At 46.5% G+C, this 17064-nt stretch overlaps 1 protein-coding gene and 1 long non-coding RNA gene across 15 annotated transcripts in view; one reads left to right on the top strand and one right to left on the bottom strand.

Annotated features, from left to right (window-relative positions):
* PPP1R36 (protein phosphatase 1 regulatory subunit 36) overlaps positions 1-6871 on the top strand; it is a 41234-nt gene extending 34363 nt beyond the window's left edge. For all 13 annotated transcript variants that reach the window (XM_072986769.2, XM_078383638.1, XM_072986767.2 and 10 more), the window contains 2 exons: positions 1095-1289; positions 6561-6871. In XM_072986769.2, the coding sequence (XP_072842870.2) occupies positions 1095-1289; positions 6561-6795 (430 nt within the window). In that variant the 3' untranslated portion in view covers positions 6796-6871. The remainder of the gene's footprint in view (positions 1-1094; positions 1290-6560) is intronic.
* The window catches only part of LOC140703268 (uncharacterized), a 37514-nt gene extending 20694 nt beyond the window's left edge, over positions 1-16820 (bottom strand). The window contains exons 1-3 of one of the 2 annotated variants that reach the window (XR_012082695.2): positions 15826-16820; positions 14775-14893; positions 6316-8451 (exon numbers count right to left, since the gene is read on the bottom strand). This is a non-coding gene — a long non-coding RNA (uncharacterized LOC140703268). Of the gene's footprint in view, positions 1-6315; positions 8452-14774; positions 14894-15825 lie in introns of those variants that run through there. The other variant, XR_013540748.1, reaches the window with a different exon arrangement.
* Positions 16821-17064: the final 244 nt, after the last annotated feature.

Genomic DNA, 17064 nt, shown 5'->3' with positions numbered 1-17064 from the left:
TTCTTCTACTGTTGTTGTGTAAGTATGTGGGTATTTGTTTATACAGTGGTGCCTCATTTAACAACGTTAATTTGTTCCAATGAAATCGCTGTAGAGCGAAAATGTCGTAAAGTGAAAATAAAAAACCCATTGAAACGCATTAAAACCCAGTTAATGTGTTACAATGGGCTCAACCTCACCGTCCAGCGAAGATCCTCCATACGGTGGCCATTTTCGGTGTCCGTATAGCGAGGAATCCATCCCTAAGCACAGCGGGGAGCCATTTTGTGCACCCGGTGGCCATTTTGAAAACCCAGCAATCAGTTGTTTTGATTGTTGTAATGCGAAGAATCGGTTCCCGAAGCAAGGAACCGATCTTCACAAAGCGAAAACAAAAACATTTAAAACATCGCCATGAAGCGGATTCATTGTAATGCGGGGTAATCGTTAAGTGAGGCACAACTGTACATTCTCCCTTTATTATTTTCTTAAGCAAAACAAGTATAAGAACTAGAAGGAGAGACAATGATGGTCATGGGTCGCCCAGTGTGGTGTAGTGGATAGAGTGATGGACTAGGACTCTGGAGAACAGGGTTCAAATCCCCATTTAGCCATGAAAACTCGGTGGAGGTTGGAGCTGATCAAACCACTTATATCTCAGTTACGTTGAAGGTCCTATTAGGGTTGCTGTAAGTCTGTTCCAGCTGGATGACACATCTCTCTCACACACACACAAACACACACATACACACATACGCAAGAGCTTGTCTAAGGTTTTCTATTTTAGAAAATGTATATGTGTATTTAATATATACCACATGTACAAGAGACGATCTAGCAAATAGCTGAGATATCCTTTTTGAAGTAACCCACTTTTGGTCAAAAAATAGTCTGATTATCTAAATATTTGAATTTTACCCGTATTTCATATATGTCCATGAATTGTGCACGTTCTCCTAGGAGGAAAGAAAAAAAGAAAGGTTTAATGTGACAAGATTGCTTTTATCCCCATCTGGCTCCCATTCCTCTTAGGATGGTTCCTGTCTCCACTGTTTATTGGCATTTTTCCCCCTTTACGCCTCCTTATTTATTGGGTTTTAAACTTTTTCTTAAAGGAGCACGGATGCCAAGCAACCGGCCATACGAAGTGTCATGGATATACGGTCACCGGTGCTGAGCACTTTGCTGCCTATGGCTAAAGACAGTGCCCAGTACCTTTTCCAGGACCATTATCTTCGTCCCGGCAAGACCGCTCCGAGTTTTAGTCCCGAAGACCTGCCAGAGTTATCCTCCATTGTGACAGCATCCAAGTAAGGAGCTAGGGCTGCGCCGTGTGTTGTAAGGCACCATCGGACTTGGGGTTGCTACCAAGCTTGCACTGAGCAAGGACAGGCGCCGACCCCGATCTTCTGATGAGGAGGCCTGCATCAAACGCTCCTTTGCCACATTCACACATTACCATTTTTAGACTTGGACGTAAAAGATAACAAGTGAAAGGGGGCACCCGGTTGCTGAAAGTGCCTCGTAGGAATACAGTGGTGCCTCGCATAACGAGCGCACCGTTTAACGATGAATCAGCATTGCGATGCGGATTTCCCCATCGCTAATGCGAGGACATGCTCGCATTGCGATGGGGGAACAGCTGTTCGGCGGTTCTAAAATGGCCGCCGGAGACCCAAAATGGCCGTGGAACACAAAAAATGGCCGCTGGGATACCCAAAATGGCCGCCGGGACCACCAAAAATGACTGCCGGGACACCCAAGATGGCCGCCGGAACATGGGGAAACATCGGAGAACAGTGAGTTTTGGGCCCATTTGGAACACATTAAATGGGTTTCCCCGTTCCACTTAACGATGTTTCCCCATAACGAAGGTTAATCCGGAACGGATTAACCTCGCTATGTGGGGCACCACTGTTATTGACAAATTCATTTCCAACATTCAGAGGACATGTTTTCACATCTGCTTGAGTTATGATGACCACAGAGCTGAGAGTTACACATAGCCAAGGCTGATCTAGCAACACCTAAGACATAAACGGAGTGATATAGTAAGGGACCAAATTATTCTTTCTGTGGTGTAACTGTAACTGTTTGTAGTTACTTTTGCTGTTACACTATTTGGGAAAGCTTTTTAGCCCAGGCCTTTCTGCCACAGGCTTTCTGCCAGGGCAGTGCTAATAACATTTGATGTTTTTTAAAAACTGACAAAACATTAGCAACTAACTCCTAATTAAGCATCTAATGAAAGATCAGTTATCTCTGAATAAGGTACAGATTGCTCAAAAGTACAGCTATAACAATAGATCAGTGGTTCTTAACCTTGGGTTACTCAGGTGTTTTTGGACTGCAGCTCCCAGAAGCCTTCACCACCAGCTGTGCTGGCTGGGGTTTCTGGGAGTTGCAGTTCAAAAACACCTGAGTAACCCAAGGTTAAGAACCACTGCAATAGATAACTACTGGAGTCTGTGTTTGGCAATGTAACTGTAACGAAGGCCTTTTAAAAAGTAACTTTCCAAGCTCTGAATGACAATGGGGCACACTAGTGAAGAGCGTTGTACTTCAAACTGATGCCCAATTGGAAAAAATAACAACAAAATAGGGCCACCTTTGAGTGCCGGATGCTGTTTGATTAGAAATGTTCATCAAGGCCTGCTGAATAGATAAGCATTGATGATCTTCACCTCCCATTCTCTTGCTTCTGAGAATTCGGTCAGGTCCACTCCAAAACAGTGGAAAAAGCAGCCTCTCCTGCTGTTCCAACTATCTCATCCTTCGTTATGTGTTACAATTGAATCCCTGCCTTTCACTAAGGAGCTTGTTCACATCGTTCTTATCTCTTCCTCACAACCGTCCTGTGAGGTAGACTTGAGAAGGCAGCCTTTTCCTCAAGATGATATAAGTCTTGTGGCTGAGTGGAGATTTCGTCCTAGTCTGACCCCCCGGACCATTTCAAGCCAGGCTGAGCACTCCACCTCCGTGGCTGTCGTCTGGGTCAGTTGCCTTCGATCAAGAGCGGGAGAAGGGCTGCTGATCCCTGGACCCTCGGGCAGCACTCAGCACCCCTCCTCCCTTGGATGCAGCTCCCTAGGGATCTCCAGCCCCCACCCACGACCCAGAAAAAAAGGGTGTTCTGAAATTCTGAGTGGTGCCTGCTCGGGGCTTTTGTGGGAACACAGTTTGAGGCTTTGGAGCAGTTCTCAGGATGTTGCAGAGCAGGAGAATTAGAAGGGATGCAGCTCTCCAAGCCCTGACAAAGGGGAAGTGGCCCTTGATCCTTGGAAGTTGCCCAGTCCTCTTTTTAATGCTCTCCACACACATTTTGTCCCATTGCCATTGAGGTGCAAATACCGTATTTTTTGCACCATAAGACGCACTTTTCCCCCTCCAAAATGTGGGTGGGGAAGTCAGTGCGTCTAATGGTGTGAATGCAGCAATTTTGTCGCTGCTGGCCCCGTGGGGGGGAGCGTCGCAAGGGTCCGGGTGAGCCTTCCAGGACCCTTGCGAGGCTCCCCCACCCCCCCACGGGGCCAGCACCGGCGAAATCGCCAGCTTCCAGGTGGGGGGAACGTCGCAAGGGTCCTGGAAGCTCACTCACATCCTTGCGACGCTCCTCCCACCCACGCACCGGCCAGCACTGGCAAAATCGCCACGTTCTGGGAGTGTTTTGAGGCTTCCCAAGCCTCAAAACACTCCCAGAACCTGGCGATTTTACCCCCCCTGGTCCCATGGGGGGGGGTGGAGGGTGGCAAGGGTCCAAGGGAGCCTCCCAGGACCCTTGCCATCCTCCCCCCACCCCCCCACGGGGCCAGCCCTGGCGAAATCGCCAGGTTCTGGGAGTGTTTGGAAGCTTGATAAGCCTCCAAACACACTCAGAAGCTGGCGATTTTAAACCCCCCCCGCTTCGTGGGGGGGTGGGTGGACGGTGGCAAGGGTCCAAGGGACCCTCCCTTGGACCCATGCCACCCTCCCCCCACCCACCCCCACGTGGCCAGGGGGGGTAAAATCGCCAGCTTCTGGGAGTGTTTGGCGGCTTGGGGAGCCTCCAAACACTCCCAGAACTTGGCGATTTTACCCCCCCTGGTCCCATGGGGGGGTGGAGGGTGGCAAGGGTCCAAGGGAACCTCCCAGGACCCTTGCAACCCTCCCCCCACCCCCCCCATGGGGCCAGCCCTGGCGAAATCGCCAGGTTCTGGGAGTGTTTGGAAGCTTGATAAGCCTCCAAACACACTCAGAAGCTGGCGATTTAAAACCCCCCCCGCTCCGTGGGGGGTGGGTGGACGGTGGCAAGGGTCCAAGGGACCCTCCCTTGGACCCATGTCACCCTCCCCCCACCCACCCCCACGTGGCTAGGGGGGTTAAAATCGCCAGCTTCTGGGAGTGTTTGGAGGCTTTGGGAGCCTCCAAACACTCCCAGAACCTGGCGAATTTACCCCCCCGGTCCCATGGGGGGGTGGGTGGAGGGTGGCAAGGGTCCAAGGGAGCCTCCCAGGACCCTTGCCACTCTCCCCCCACCCCCCCCACGGGGCCAGCCCTGGCGAAATCGCCAGGTTCTGGGAGTGTTTGGAAGCTTGATAAGCCTCCAAACACACTCAGAAGCTGGCGATTTTAAACCCCCCCGCTCCGTGGGGGGTGGGTGGACGGTGGCAAGGGTCCAAGGGAGCCTCCCTTGGACCCATGCCACCCTCCCCCCACCCACCCCCACGTGGCCAGGGGGGGTAAAATCGGGAGCTGGTGATTTTACCCCCTGGTCCCATGGGGGGGGGTGGGAGGCTCCCTTGGACCCTTGCCAGGCTCCCACCCACCCCCACGGGGACAGCGGGGGCAAAATCGGGAGCTTCCAGGACCTTTTCGGAGCCTGGAAAGGCTCAGAAAAGATCCTGGAAGCTGCCTATTTTGCCCCCTCTGTCGCCCGGGGGAGGCAGGGTGAGTCCCCAAAGGGTCCTAGGGTGTGTTCTAGGACTCTTTGGAGACTGACCCTGCCTCCCCTGGGGGCCAGAGGGGATGAAATCACCACCTTTGGGGGCTCTTCTGAGGCTTGGGAAACTTCAGAAGAGCCCCAGAAGGTGGCGATTTCACCCCCTCTCGCCCCCGAGGGAGGCAGGGGGAGGCTCCAAAGGGTCCTGGAACACACCCTAGGACCCTAGGGTGTGTTCCATAAGATGGACCTCTCCATAAGGCTCACCAGATTTTAGGAGAAGAAAGCAGATAATTTTTTCCTGTTTTCTTCTAAAAATTTGGTGCGTCTTATGGAAAGGTGCGTCTTATGGAGCGAAAAATACGGGTACTTTAGGTGTACAGAGATTGGCCGATCTGCACATCTTCTTTCGATGGAGGCGAAAGTGGAGTGATTCTGGGCAAGGACAAGGCCTCTGTTGTACCATCTTTAGCAGTAAACAAAGGATTGCTTTTCTGTAGCATCAGCAGTTTCTGTTGCTCTATAAGAACGGCTGGATAGCTCCAGGGTTTTGGTTTCTGGCTGCAGAACCAGAGGTTGTGCGATTCCCCTCTGTGACTCCTTGACAGGGTCTGGACCCGATGATCCATAGGGTCCCTTCCAGTTCTATGATTCACTTTTCTTCAGGAATTCAAGGCCATGTGGTTTCAGAGCTTGGAAAAGTTCCGTTTATGGACTGCATCCCATAACTGGAGGACTCTGGTGGCTGTATTTATAAAAAGAGGGCTGAGCAGGGCTGTTAATGATAGGACTTCTAATTCAAAGGTAAAGGTTCCCCTTGACATTTAGTCCACTCGTGTCTGACTCTAGGGAGAGGTGCTTATCCCCATCTCCAAGCCGTAGAGCCAGCGTTTGTCCAAAGACACTTTCCATGGTCACGTGGCCAGCACGACTAGACACAGAACGCCGTTACCTTCCCACCAAGGTGGTACCTATTTATCTACTCGCATTTTTATATCCTTTCGAAGTGCTAGGTTGGCAGGAGCTGGGACAAGGGAAGGGAGCTCCCTCCGTCACGTGGATTCGATCTTACGACTGCTGGTCTTCTGACCCTGCAACACAGAGGCTTTTGCGGTTTAACCAGCAGCGCCACCATATCCATGTCTAATTCACAGGTTGCCATTAATCTGAAGTGACTTAACAGTACACAGCTACTAAAAACCCCAGCTTTTCCAAACTCTGCTTCACTGCTGCCCATCCCCACCCCACCTTTTAAAAAAATCCTGACAGTAACCTTCAGAGAAGTTTAGGAAGACAGCCATGACAGCTAGGGATCCTTTAAGAATTAAAACACTGTTTATTCTAACAGCAGTTTGCCTCCATCTATATATTGCAAATGAGCTTGCTTTTGTTTTTTCAGAGATCACCGGGGGGGGGGGGGGGGAGTGAAACGGAGGCTTATTTTGCATGTCTTCTATCTCAGGCACAAAGCTTTGAACGATTTGCATGCCTGCGAAGGAAACATTGCAAAGAACAACAAAAAGTGCATATTTCCCCGTGATGTTGTGTCCCAGTACCGCACACAACTCATAGGCGCACCCTAGCAAACTTTTCACCCGACGTTCACGTTCCATGGTGCCACTGCTGTACTGGGCTTACAAGGATGTCTAATGTTCCCCAACAGGATTGGTATTATCGGAGCGCCACGAAACAAATTCATCCCTCACACGCTCTTGCCTCTTGGGACCCAAGAGGACGAAGAGGAAGACACAGAAAGCCTGCAAACCAGGACAAGCACCACATCCATTATTTCCCGAGAACTGACCAGTGCCCTGAGGAGCGCTCAGAGCAGTGGAAGTCGCCAGTCTGTGGTGATTTCCAGGACTACCACAGAAGCAGATTACTCCGAAAACCTCTAGTAGCGTTCATAGGCTACCATTAGGGCTACCTAATGATAGCCTTTTCTATATATTCAATAAATCTCTTTCAACCTTCTGTGAGTCGATGTTCAGATGTTATCCCTTATTTCTCAAGTCTGAGGGAGAATATGGCGCATCTGATAGGAAAAGTAAATATGTTTGATGGCCCCTTAAAACATAATTTGTAACAGCCTTTGCTTTAAGAAATGGCTCATGATTAGAGATGGTTCATCATGAACCATGAATTTTCCCACCGTGAATCAATGAACAACAAATTAGTTTGTCAGTTGTTTTTGTTTTTAAGACTGCCCATGAAAGGACAGTGGGGAGAGTGATTCCCTTCGGGTGGACAGGCTTTGGCAGGTTTGCTTCCCCTCTCTGTCTATGCCTTTGCTGATCCACGGGGGTATACGCAGAGAGGGAGGGACAAATGGATGAATATAAAAGGGGTATATTTGCCCCTTCATCGTGGTCTGTGGAAATGACAAATACTAAGGGATGAATATCGGACAAGTCAGCAATATTTAAAAAATATTGCAATTAATTTTTATATTAGTCCCAATATCTATTCAAGATATTTAGCCAAGAACATGCTTTCTTAGATTCTGAGGTAAAAACTTGCTGGAAAAGCTGTTAACAGCCGATCAGAAGGAAGTGTTATCTAGTTCTTTCAAGACAGGAATAGTGCAAGTTGGTTAGGTCAATATTCAGTACAAATTACCCATGTGTACAAGGAAACTGCAAAGGTGGCTAAGGCTATGGGTGAGGTCCAGTCACATACGATTCATTTGTTGTGTCCAGGGAGATTAAAATGAAAATTAATTAATAGAATTTGTTTTATCTACAATTGTACAAAACAATTGTAAAGATAGATGTAGACATCAAACTTCATATTGGTTGTATTCCACCAGATAATTATTACCTCTTGAAGCAGTTTATGACTGTAATATATATACTTCTATAACAATAATTATGTAGTGGCAAGTCATTTGTGACTTATGCTGACACTCCCAAGGTTTTCTAAGTAGAAAGTACTCAGAGCAGTTTACCAATTCTATCTTCTGGTGTTGCATTAGAATCATGTATTTTGCCTAAGGCTGCACAGGCGTCAGGGCACAAAATATAATTAGCCATACATGTGCTGGGTAACCTTGGATGGCTTCTCTTTTAGGAGGCCCAGTGGGGATTTGAAGTCTCAGCCCGTCACTCTGAAGCCAGGTGCTCCAACTAACTGAGTTATCATACCATATATACCCCTATATAATATTTGTTGACTGGCCAGTCTTCTATAATATGTAATTTTTTAAATTGCAATTTTGTCACTCCTTATGAAGGAAAAAAAATTCAGGAAGGCTAATGAACACAACTCAAAACACTTTAGAACAATGGAACCATTAAAATCATTATTTTAAAAAAAGTTTAAATAGGTACATTGGAAAGGTGGGTCTTCAAATGCCTCTTATAAGCAGGGAAAGTAGCAACGAATCATACTTTCAAGAGAAGTACATTCCACAATAGAGAGGCTCTTCCTATGTGCCCATCAGGTGGACCTTCACCGTAAGGACATATTTAAGAGAGCTTTTCTTGAAGATCTTTGCAACTGGTCAGATTCATCACAAGGTAGTTCCTCAGAAGACCATATTCAAGTCCTTAGGTCTTTAAAATGTAAAAAAGAGAACTTTAAATTGGCCCCAGAGAAAAAGCACAAGTCACTACAGATCTTACAAAATTAGATGTGATTTCAGTATCAAGCATCAGTTAACAACCTAGTAGCAATCTAGTAGCTACCTCATTGTACATAAGCTTAAGCATAGTTCCATATAGTTCATTACTCTAGCAGGCATGATGTAATGTGAGCATTTTAGTATAAAATGGAAAGTACTAAAGATGGGGTAAGTGACATCTTTATATGACAGGTGTTCCAAAACTGTGGTGCTGTAACAGGAAAGTCTCTAGCCTGTTTCCTCAATGTACAAACTCTTCTAAAAGCGCTAGTGCTTGTTACGCTTCAAGTGACTTTGATGGATCAGTGAAATTCTTGCTTCACAGGTCTTGGGTACCTCTCAGTTTTGGGAGTGCACTGAGCAGCTAACACATTGTCTTGGACACAATGTTTTGCCTGCAATTTCAGTGTGCCCTGTTGACCTGTAAAGACACATTGGCCAGAATCCTACTGGCTATTTACACCAGTGTTAAGTACAGTAGTGTAACTGCAGTAACAAATTGCCACTAAGGGATTACAGTGATGCCTCGCAAGATGAAAATAATTAGTTCCGCAAGTCGTTTCGTATTGTGAAAATTTTGTATTGCAAAATTTTTGTCTTGCATGGTTTCCCATAGGTATGCATTGAAATTTAATTAATGTGTTCCTATTCATCTTGCGAAGCATGGCCATAGAAAAATTAGTCTTATGAGTCACCAAAAAAATTGCAAAATGCTTTCGTTTTGCGAGTTTCTCGTTGCGCAAGGCATTCGTCTTGCGAGGCATCACTGTACAAAGATGGGCATGAATTACTGGTGTTCAGTGGTTTGTGCTGCTCAATTCAGTGCATCCAAAAAAGTGGTTTGGTGCTTCCCAGCCCCACCACCCTCTGGCGGGCACTCACTGTGTGGGCACCCACTAGAGGAGGTGGGCCTGGGAAGTGCCAGACTCCTGTTTGGCCGATAAACAAACCGACATGAACCACTGAATTGGCTGTGCTCATCTCTAATGTGTATTCTTCATCCTGCGCCAGCCTGCAAATTACACCATTGCACTTAACACTGGCATAACTACCTAATAGGAGACTGGCCATTTCTACGTGGTTCTACCTATCTCCTCATTTTACATGCTCTCACATGATGCTATCTGATAGCATTCCTACAGATGGTACTCCAGGGAGCGAACCGAGAATGTCAAGGTCAGAATTTGGCATCTCAGTTATGGAGCTTCCAGGAGTCCCTGGGTCAGAGCCCTTTCCAAGAACACATGCAAAGGAATGTGCCCGTTGCCCCAATGACTGCCAGCCAGAGTGACAAAGCAGATGGACTGGGCCTTGCGAATGCCAAAATCCTGTCTTTCCACCTTTGCCTGGTTAAAAGAGCAGCAAGTCAAAATGCTTTTCTAAAGTATGAGCCAGCGGGGCTGTTGGCTGAGAATTCTGGGAGTTGTTGCTGAAAAATCTCTGCAAGGGAGCAGAGCGCATGAGCTACACCTGTTAGAAATGCCACCTTTCCCCCTGGAAATGAGCCTCAAAGTGCCTCCTGACCAAAAACAAAGCAAAAAAAAACATGTGCTAAAAACAGAAAAATGTAATAACAAATGATAAGTCATAGTCTTAGGACACGATGAAACAAATTATAGCTTTAAAATGCTTATTAAATTAAAAACCCGCAATCAAAGATGGGTAGCTGCTGCACAGCCCAAGGAGAGTTTGATTCCTCACTAGCCTGTGTAGCCTTGGGCAAGCTGCATAGTCCCACCAGTACAAAAAGGCACAGGAAACCACTCCCAGGAATTATATGCCTAGAAAACCTTGGAAAAGGTCGCCATAAGTCAGAATTTGACTTGTGGCATATAATTATTATTTATTTATTATGAGTAAAAGGGTAGACAAGGGGGCAGAAAAAGAGAGAGAGAGGTGAGCATGTCCAAAAGACATATAGCTCTTTATATCAACGGTTTGGTGCTCTTTGGTTTGAATCAAATTATGGCATCCACACATTTTGACTTGGAGTAGAGATGGGATGTTCGTATTTGTCTCGAGGGGGAAACAAATAAGAATATTGCCACCACAGGTGGCCGGGCCGATGGCTGTTCCATTTATTGCTTGTGATGCGTAGCCGTCATCGTTCATGCCATGCCAATTGCAGAAGTAGCACAACCGGCATGTCCGTGTCTCCCTGCGCTGCTGACCAGTCTGGCGAAGAGGCAGGATGATGAGTCTCACTGCTCAGCTGCTGAGGGGTCCATACAAGTGCAAGGAAGTGGGTTACTTTCGTGATGGGTGCAGTACGAATGACAGTGGCCACATGGGCTACGCAGCAAGCGGGAAGTGGATGGCTCGGTTCTCGGGGGGTGGTGGTGGTTGGGTCCAAAGAGTCTGGCCACCTGTGGTGGTGATATTTGTTTTAGTCTCCCCTGAACAAATTTGTCTCCCATCTCTAAGTCAGAAATGTGTGGATGCCGTAATTTGATTCAAACCAAAGAGCCCACCAAATGATGTATATAGACAGCTATAGGTCTGTCTGGATGTGCCCACCTCTCTCTTTTTCTGCCACCCGGTGTTCCCTACCTTTCTCCTTTGCCCTCTCCATTCAGGTTGCCAGAGGAGGGACAGAGTCTCTCTGCAGAGATCTGAACTGTCTACTTGGTGACAGTATTTGAAGTTAGGCCAAGCACTGCCCAAAATTAGGGTGAGTGTCAGATGTGGCCCTTGAGGTTGCCCACTCGTGCCCCACAGGTTGAGATCAGGGTTACGGGAAAACCTGTGAATGAGGCTTCAAATGCTGGAGAGAGAGAAAGAAAGAGAGAGAGAGAGAGAGAAGGAAAACCTGATTATTAACTGGGCAGGCAGTGCTGATGCTCCTCCAACATGAGATGGTGGTTTTGAAGGGCGTGTCACTGGCAACAGCACAAGTATTTCTGCACATCAGTCCTGTCTATTTGCGAGCCATTTCCTCTTCTTTTGGCTTGTGCCAAGGTGTAGGAGGAAATGAGTATGGAAGACAATGGGAAGCACACTTTTAGCACGGAGCATCAGAAGAAACAGTACAAAACCATGTTCTAAGAAGGGGAGGCCCCCACACCATAGTGTGGCAATGTAACACACTCTTCCCCCTCCCCCACTTGAGCTACAGATCATCAGAAATAAAAACAAGTACTTCACAATCATTTTTTTCTCATAGATGTAGATGCGATTGGGTGAAAACAGGCATTTCAGATAGCGCGTCACAAGGAATCTCCTCTTCTAAACTGCTGAAAGCTTCTGATGGTTACAATGGAGCTGTACTCATCTCACAGAAATTAGAAATTCCTTTGACTTTGGCAAATTCTCCTTTAGGACTTAAGGACAGAATTCCTCCAAAGTCTGATTTCTCAAACAGGAATAAACTGTCTGAATCACATTTCTGCAAGATTAATAGCCAGGCTGTCGATTTGTCTGTTTCTGCCCACAGTGGCTTCTGTCGGTGTAGCCTGCAGCAAGGGAGTGAGGAAATTAGGGCAGGTTATGGTGGGAGGAATGACCTTTTACTTAACTCACAGGTATGAAATCTTTTGCAAGTTATATTATTTTATTTATTGGATTACCTACTTCACTACTATACCTAGGTAAAGGTAAAGGTTTGCCTTGACATTTAGTCCAGTTGTGTCCACCTCTAGGGCACGGTGCTCATCCCTGTTTCCAAGCCATAGAGCCAGCGTTTGTCTGTAGACAGTCTTCCATGGTCACGTGGCCAGCGCGACTAGACATGGAATGCCCTTACCTTCCTACCGAGGTGGTATCTATTTGCATTTTTACATGCTTTCAAACTGCTAGGTTGGCAGGAGGTTGGACAAGTGATGGGAGCTCACTCCATTGCATGGATTCGATCTTATGACGGCTGGTCTTCTGACCCTGCAGCACAGAGGCTTCTGCTGTTTAATCCGCAGTGCCACCACGTCCCTTTACTACTATACTGTACCTACCTACACACTATTAGATCATACTAAAACATCCAAGGCACATCCAGGATCACATTAAAAGGTTAAATATTAATATTACAGTTTGGGGCAAGACAACCCAAATTCTGCTTTTCAGACCATGTGTGGCAGTGCTCCAGAGGGTGGGCATGCCCACCTTTGTGACATTGCTTCTGAACCCGGCATGAATGTACCAGAGGTTCGCCTCTGCCTCTCCCTCCCTCCCCCTTCTTCTATTCACTGCTCTAGCACTGAGAGAAGCCCAGAAGAGGGACAGCATGGGTGGAAGAGCTATTTCCAATCTCTTGCTGAACAGGAGATTTAGAGTGTACAAGGTTGGCCTTAGCTGGTAGCCGATTGTCAGGATTCCCTGGCTGAACAAAAGGATCTCAGTGGCAGGAGATACTTTTATATAACCCCTCTCTGGGGAAATATCGTCCCAGCTCCTAATATGGGTGTGGCGCGCTTGCTGAAGCATGCAGCTCGCTGAGAGATGGTTCCATAGGGGGTGAATCATCCTTTCAAACAGGAGAAAGTGACTCAGGGCAGGAGCAGTGCTATTCTCACCAGCTTATTATGGGCCAGTCTTCTCTGGCTTTGCCCAGGATGAGGAGGAGGAGGAGAAGAGAGAGACATGCTAGATAATGATACAGGGCAGCTGGGGCTAATAAAAAGCAAGCGCTTTAGGACAACAGCCCCACCTGCTCTTTGCACGCTTTGTGTCCCCGTTGTGCATTCGAAGTGTCAATGAACAAGCTTGGAACAGACAGGTCACCGGATCTGGATGTATGTTTTTATCATGTTGATTAACTGTGTCTGGTATTTTTGAGTAATTATATTAATGGCAGAATGCAGTTTTGGGTGTAGGTACTACATAGTTTCAAACCAAGTTCCACACAAGGAGTCACATTAGTCTGTAATTTGTTTTAAAACTAACAAGAGTCCTGTAGCACCAGAGGAATGGGCTTTATTTGGCCTAAGCTTTTGTGGGTTTGGCTGGCACATTCAATTCCATATGCAATTTGAGGCTTCTCTAGCTTGAGTTTGCCTCCATGGGCTCTCCAGCTTGAATTGATAACGCTGATGCCAAAAAAATGTGGACAGCGATCCAGTAAGGTAATTATAGAGTAAATTACAGACTCTTGAGAGTCCCCTGGACGGCAAGGAGAACAAACCTATCAGTTCTAAAGGAAATCAACCCTGAGTGCTCACTGGAAGGACAGATATCCTGAAGTTGAGGCTCCAATCCTTTGGCCATCTCATGAGAAGAGAAGATTCCCTGGAAAAGACCCTGATGTTGGGAAAGAGCGAAGGCAAGAGGAGAAGGGGACGACAGAGGACGAGATGGTTGGACAGGGTCATCGAAGCGACCAACATGAATTTGACCCAACTCCGGGAGGCAGTAGAAGATAGGAGGGCCTGGCGTGCTCTGATCCATGGGGTCACGAAGAGTCGGACACGACTAAACGACTAAATAACAACAACAGAGTAAATCCGTAGAGGAGTAAATCTCTGCCTTGAGCCCTTTTAAAGGAGAAAGGCAAAATAGAAATATTTTAAATAATAAATAAATAAACAATCTCTGCATACAAGGAGAAAAGGATAGAATTTTTTCTACTAGAGTCTGCTGTCCTTTATGGAATTTCTGATTTTACCACCACCGTGTGCCTGTTTTTGTGAAGGAGAGACGGTCCATAGAGAAGGGGGACCCACTGGTGCTCTGCTCTGTTTTTCCTCTAGAGCAGTGGTCCTCAATGTTGGGCCTCCAGATGTTATTGAACTACAACTCCCAGAAGCCTTTGCCACCACCTCTGCTGGCCAGGATTTCTGGGAGTCGAAGTCCAGGAACATCTGGAGGCCCAAGGTTGGGGACCACTGCTCTAGAGGATTCTGGCCTACAGCTATATATGGCCAGATGGGCGGTATAAAAATGCAACAAACGAACAATTGCTCCTTTAAAGTAACTTCCCAAACTATATGCAGGAAGTATTTAGGGGACACCCTCCACACTGTTTCTCCTGAAGTAGTGGTTGTTAGCAGACTGGATAGCTCAGTGGGTTGAAGCACCTGGCTGCAGGGGCTAGGAATTCAATTCCCCGCTGTGCCTCCTGGGAGAAGAGCCAATTAAAAACACAATATTAAAAGCTAAAAACAGTAAATTCTTCAAATGTTAAAGACAAATTAACAATATTGTATTAATGTTGGCTAAAAGCATTACCAAAAACAGATTTTGAAGCAACAAAATATAAACTATCCCACTTATTGTCTCCTAGGCAAGTCACTAAAGAAAAGCCTGCCTGAAGAGAAAGGTTTTCACCTGCTTGCAGAAGGACAGCAAAGATGGGGTCCAGTCTGGCCTCCAGTGGGAGGGAGTTCCAAAGGCTGGGAGCAGTGACAGTGCACCTGTGAAGGTGGTGGGACCCTCTTATATCTTTGCTATTGGGAAAAGGAATTAAGCAGTTACTTATTTGTAATTATTTATTTTACATGCTGAAGGCTCACACATACTTTTGGATTAGCCAGTGCGTTTTTTTTAGTCCATGACAATGTTTTGCCAACTAATCTAACCCATTAATTCACACAGAACACAATCCTAAGCATATTTGCTTCTGAGACCCATTCAACGGGACCATGTTCATAACCGAATCTTAATATACCAGACTTGCTTGGGAGTTAAATCTCCTGGCTCACAATGACTCAGAGGACTCCACTTATTGCAGCCCTAATAAAGATAATAAAACATACGCCTTGCACACAACAAACACAATTTAAGCTGGAAACAGTGTTGTTAAGCGTCTCTACATTTTTGCAATCTAAGCCACTGCAAGGACATCCATTCTGACTATTTATCTTGAGATGAGAGCTGGAAGCCTTTCCATACAAGCAGGCCTCTGTGATTCATCATTACCAACATACCAGACATTCCGTACTTTCGTGTTTCCTAGACTTCTGATGGCAGAGGTCACTTTGGTTTTTCTTGTTCATTTCTGATTTGAAACTAGAGACACGTCTCATTGTTAAGCCCATAAAAAGTTCCAAATAAAGCCTTATTCAGACATTCCTTAGCCTTGGGTGGGTGTATTGCATGTTGGAGGGCAGATCCCCGCATCCCTTCCCACTGACTGTGAGGATAAGGTTGACGGGAGTTGAAGTCCACTGAAGTCCAGAGGGTCACTGTTTCGTTGCCTCTGCCTTAACCCCTTGAGCTGTCAACACTGGTCAAGTATATTGCTTACCCCCCAACACTGCATTCTGCCATTATTATTATAATTCAAAAATACAAGACAGAGTCAATCAGAATTACTGTATAAAAACCTTGACTGGTATTATAAAACAGAAATTATGGACACCCTGGAAGTCCAGCCTACTCATTTCTTGCAGACTCAAGGCTGTGGCTTTTGGCTTCCTTTATTGAATCAATCCATCTCATTTTATCTTCTTGTTTTTTTCCTATAGCCTTCAACTTTTCCAAGCATTAACATATTCTCATGATGAGTCCAAAGTATGAAAAGCCTTGGTTTAGTCAAGGCTTTGCTTCTAAATTTGACAGTGCACATTGGGTCTATTTACCTTTCACAGTCATATAGCTCCTCTTCCACCTAACATTTTGAACGAATCTAGGTCCTTCTAGAGCAGGGAGACTCTGCACATTCAAAGTGTTCCTTTTTTATACTGTACTAGGACTAAGATTAACGGGAAAGTGTGGTTGTAGCTCCCTCTAGTGCCTGCTCTATATGGTGACAGAAGACACCAACTCTCCTGTTAGGTGGATTGCTTGTTAATGTTGTTCCTACAATACAGTGGACCCTCTACTTATGGAATTACCGTAATCCATACTGGAACGGTGGCTGCAGGTCGAAAACTCTGTAGGTCGAGTCTCCATTGACCTACAATGCATTGAAAACCGATTAATCCTGTAACCGGCCATTTTTGTTCCATTTTGGTTTTTTTCTGGTCTGTAGATCGATTCTCCGGCTGCAAGTCGAACCTAAATTTTGCGGCCAGACAAGTCTGTAACTTGAAAAGTCTGTAAGTCAAGCCGTCTGTAAGTCGAGGGTCCACTGTATCTGGTGCTTCTGGAGTGGACCAACTGACTGCTGCTGGCCAGTGTGAGACAGAAGGCGAGAGGGATGCCCCAGTCGCTGGAGAGCCGTCCCTCCCCCACAACAAGAAAGAGGAGGAGAGTCCACAGCCAGCACCAGAACCTGCGGCAGAAGCTCAGCAAGGGACAGAAATAGAGGAGTTGACTGAGAACTTGCAGGGTGCGACAATGAGAGAAGTCCAGGAGGAAAAGGTGGGAAAAGGGAGAAAAGGGAGAAAAAAGAGGGTGGAGTTTGAGAAACAGGATAAAAAGGAAGGAGAGTCAGTTGCCAGCAGGCTGGGAATGGAGGACCTCTGGACAGGATTATGGGAGAGGCTGAGAGTGCCTAAAGAGGAGGCGGATTATCGAAGAAGAAGGGAGATTCTCCCCCACCCCAGACCCTCTTATTGGCGAGAAGCTGAGGCGAGAGAGTGGAGGAGGAGGTAGAGAGAAGAGAAGGAAAGCGGAGAAAGAGAAAGGAGAGAAAGGCTAGAATGGAGAACAAAGGAGATGAGGAAGAAGTACT

This window comes from Pogona vitticeps, chromosome 1 (assembly GCF_051106095.1).
Source record: "Pogona vitticeps strain Pit_001003342236 chromosome 1, PviZW2.1, whole genome shotgun sequence".
Taxonomy (NCBI): domain Eukaryota; kingdom Metazoa; phylum Chordata; class Lepidosauria; order Squamata; family Agamidae; genus Pogona; species Pogona vitticeps.
The sequence above is the reverse complement of the archived record's forward strand: the minus strand, read 5'-3'. Positions and strand labels throughout refer to the sequence as shown.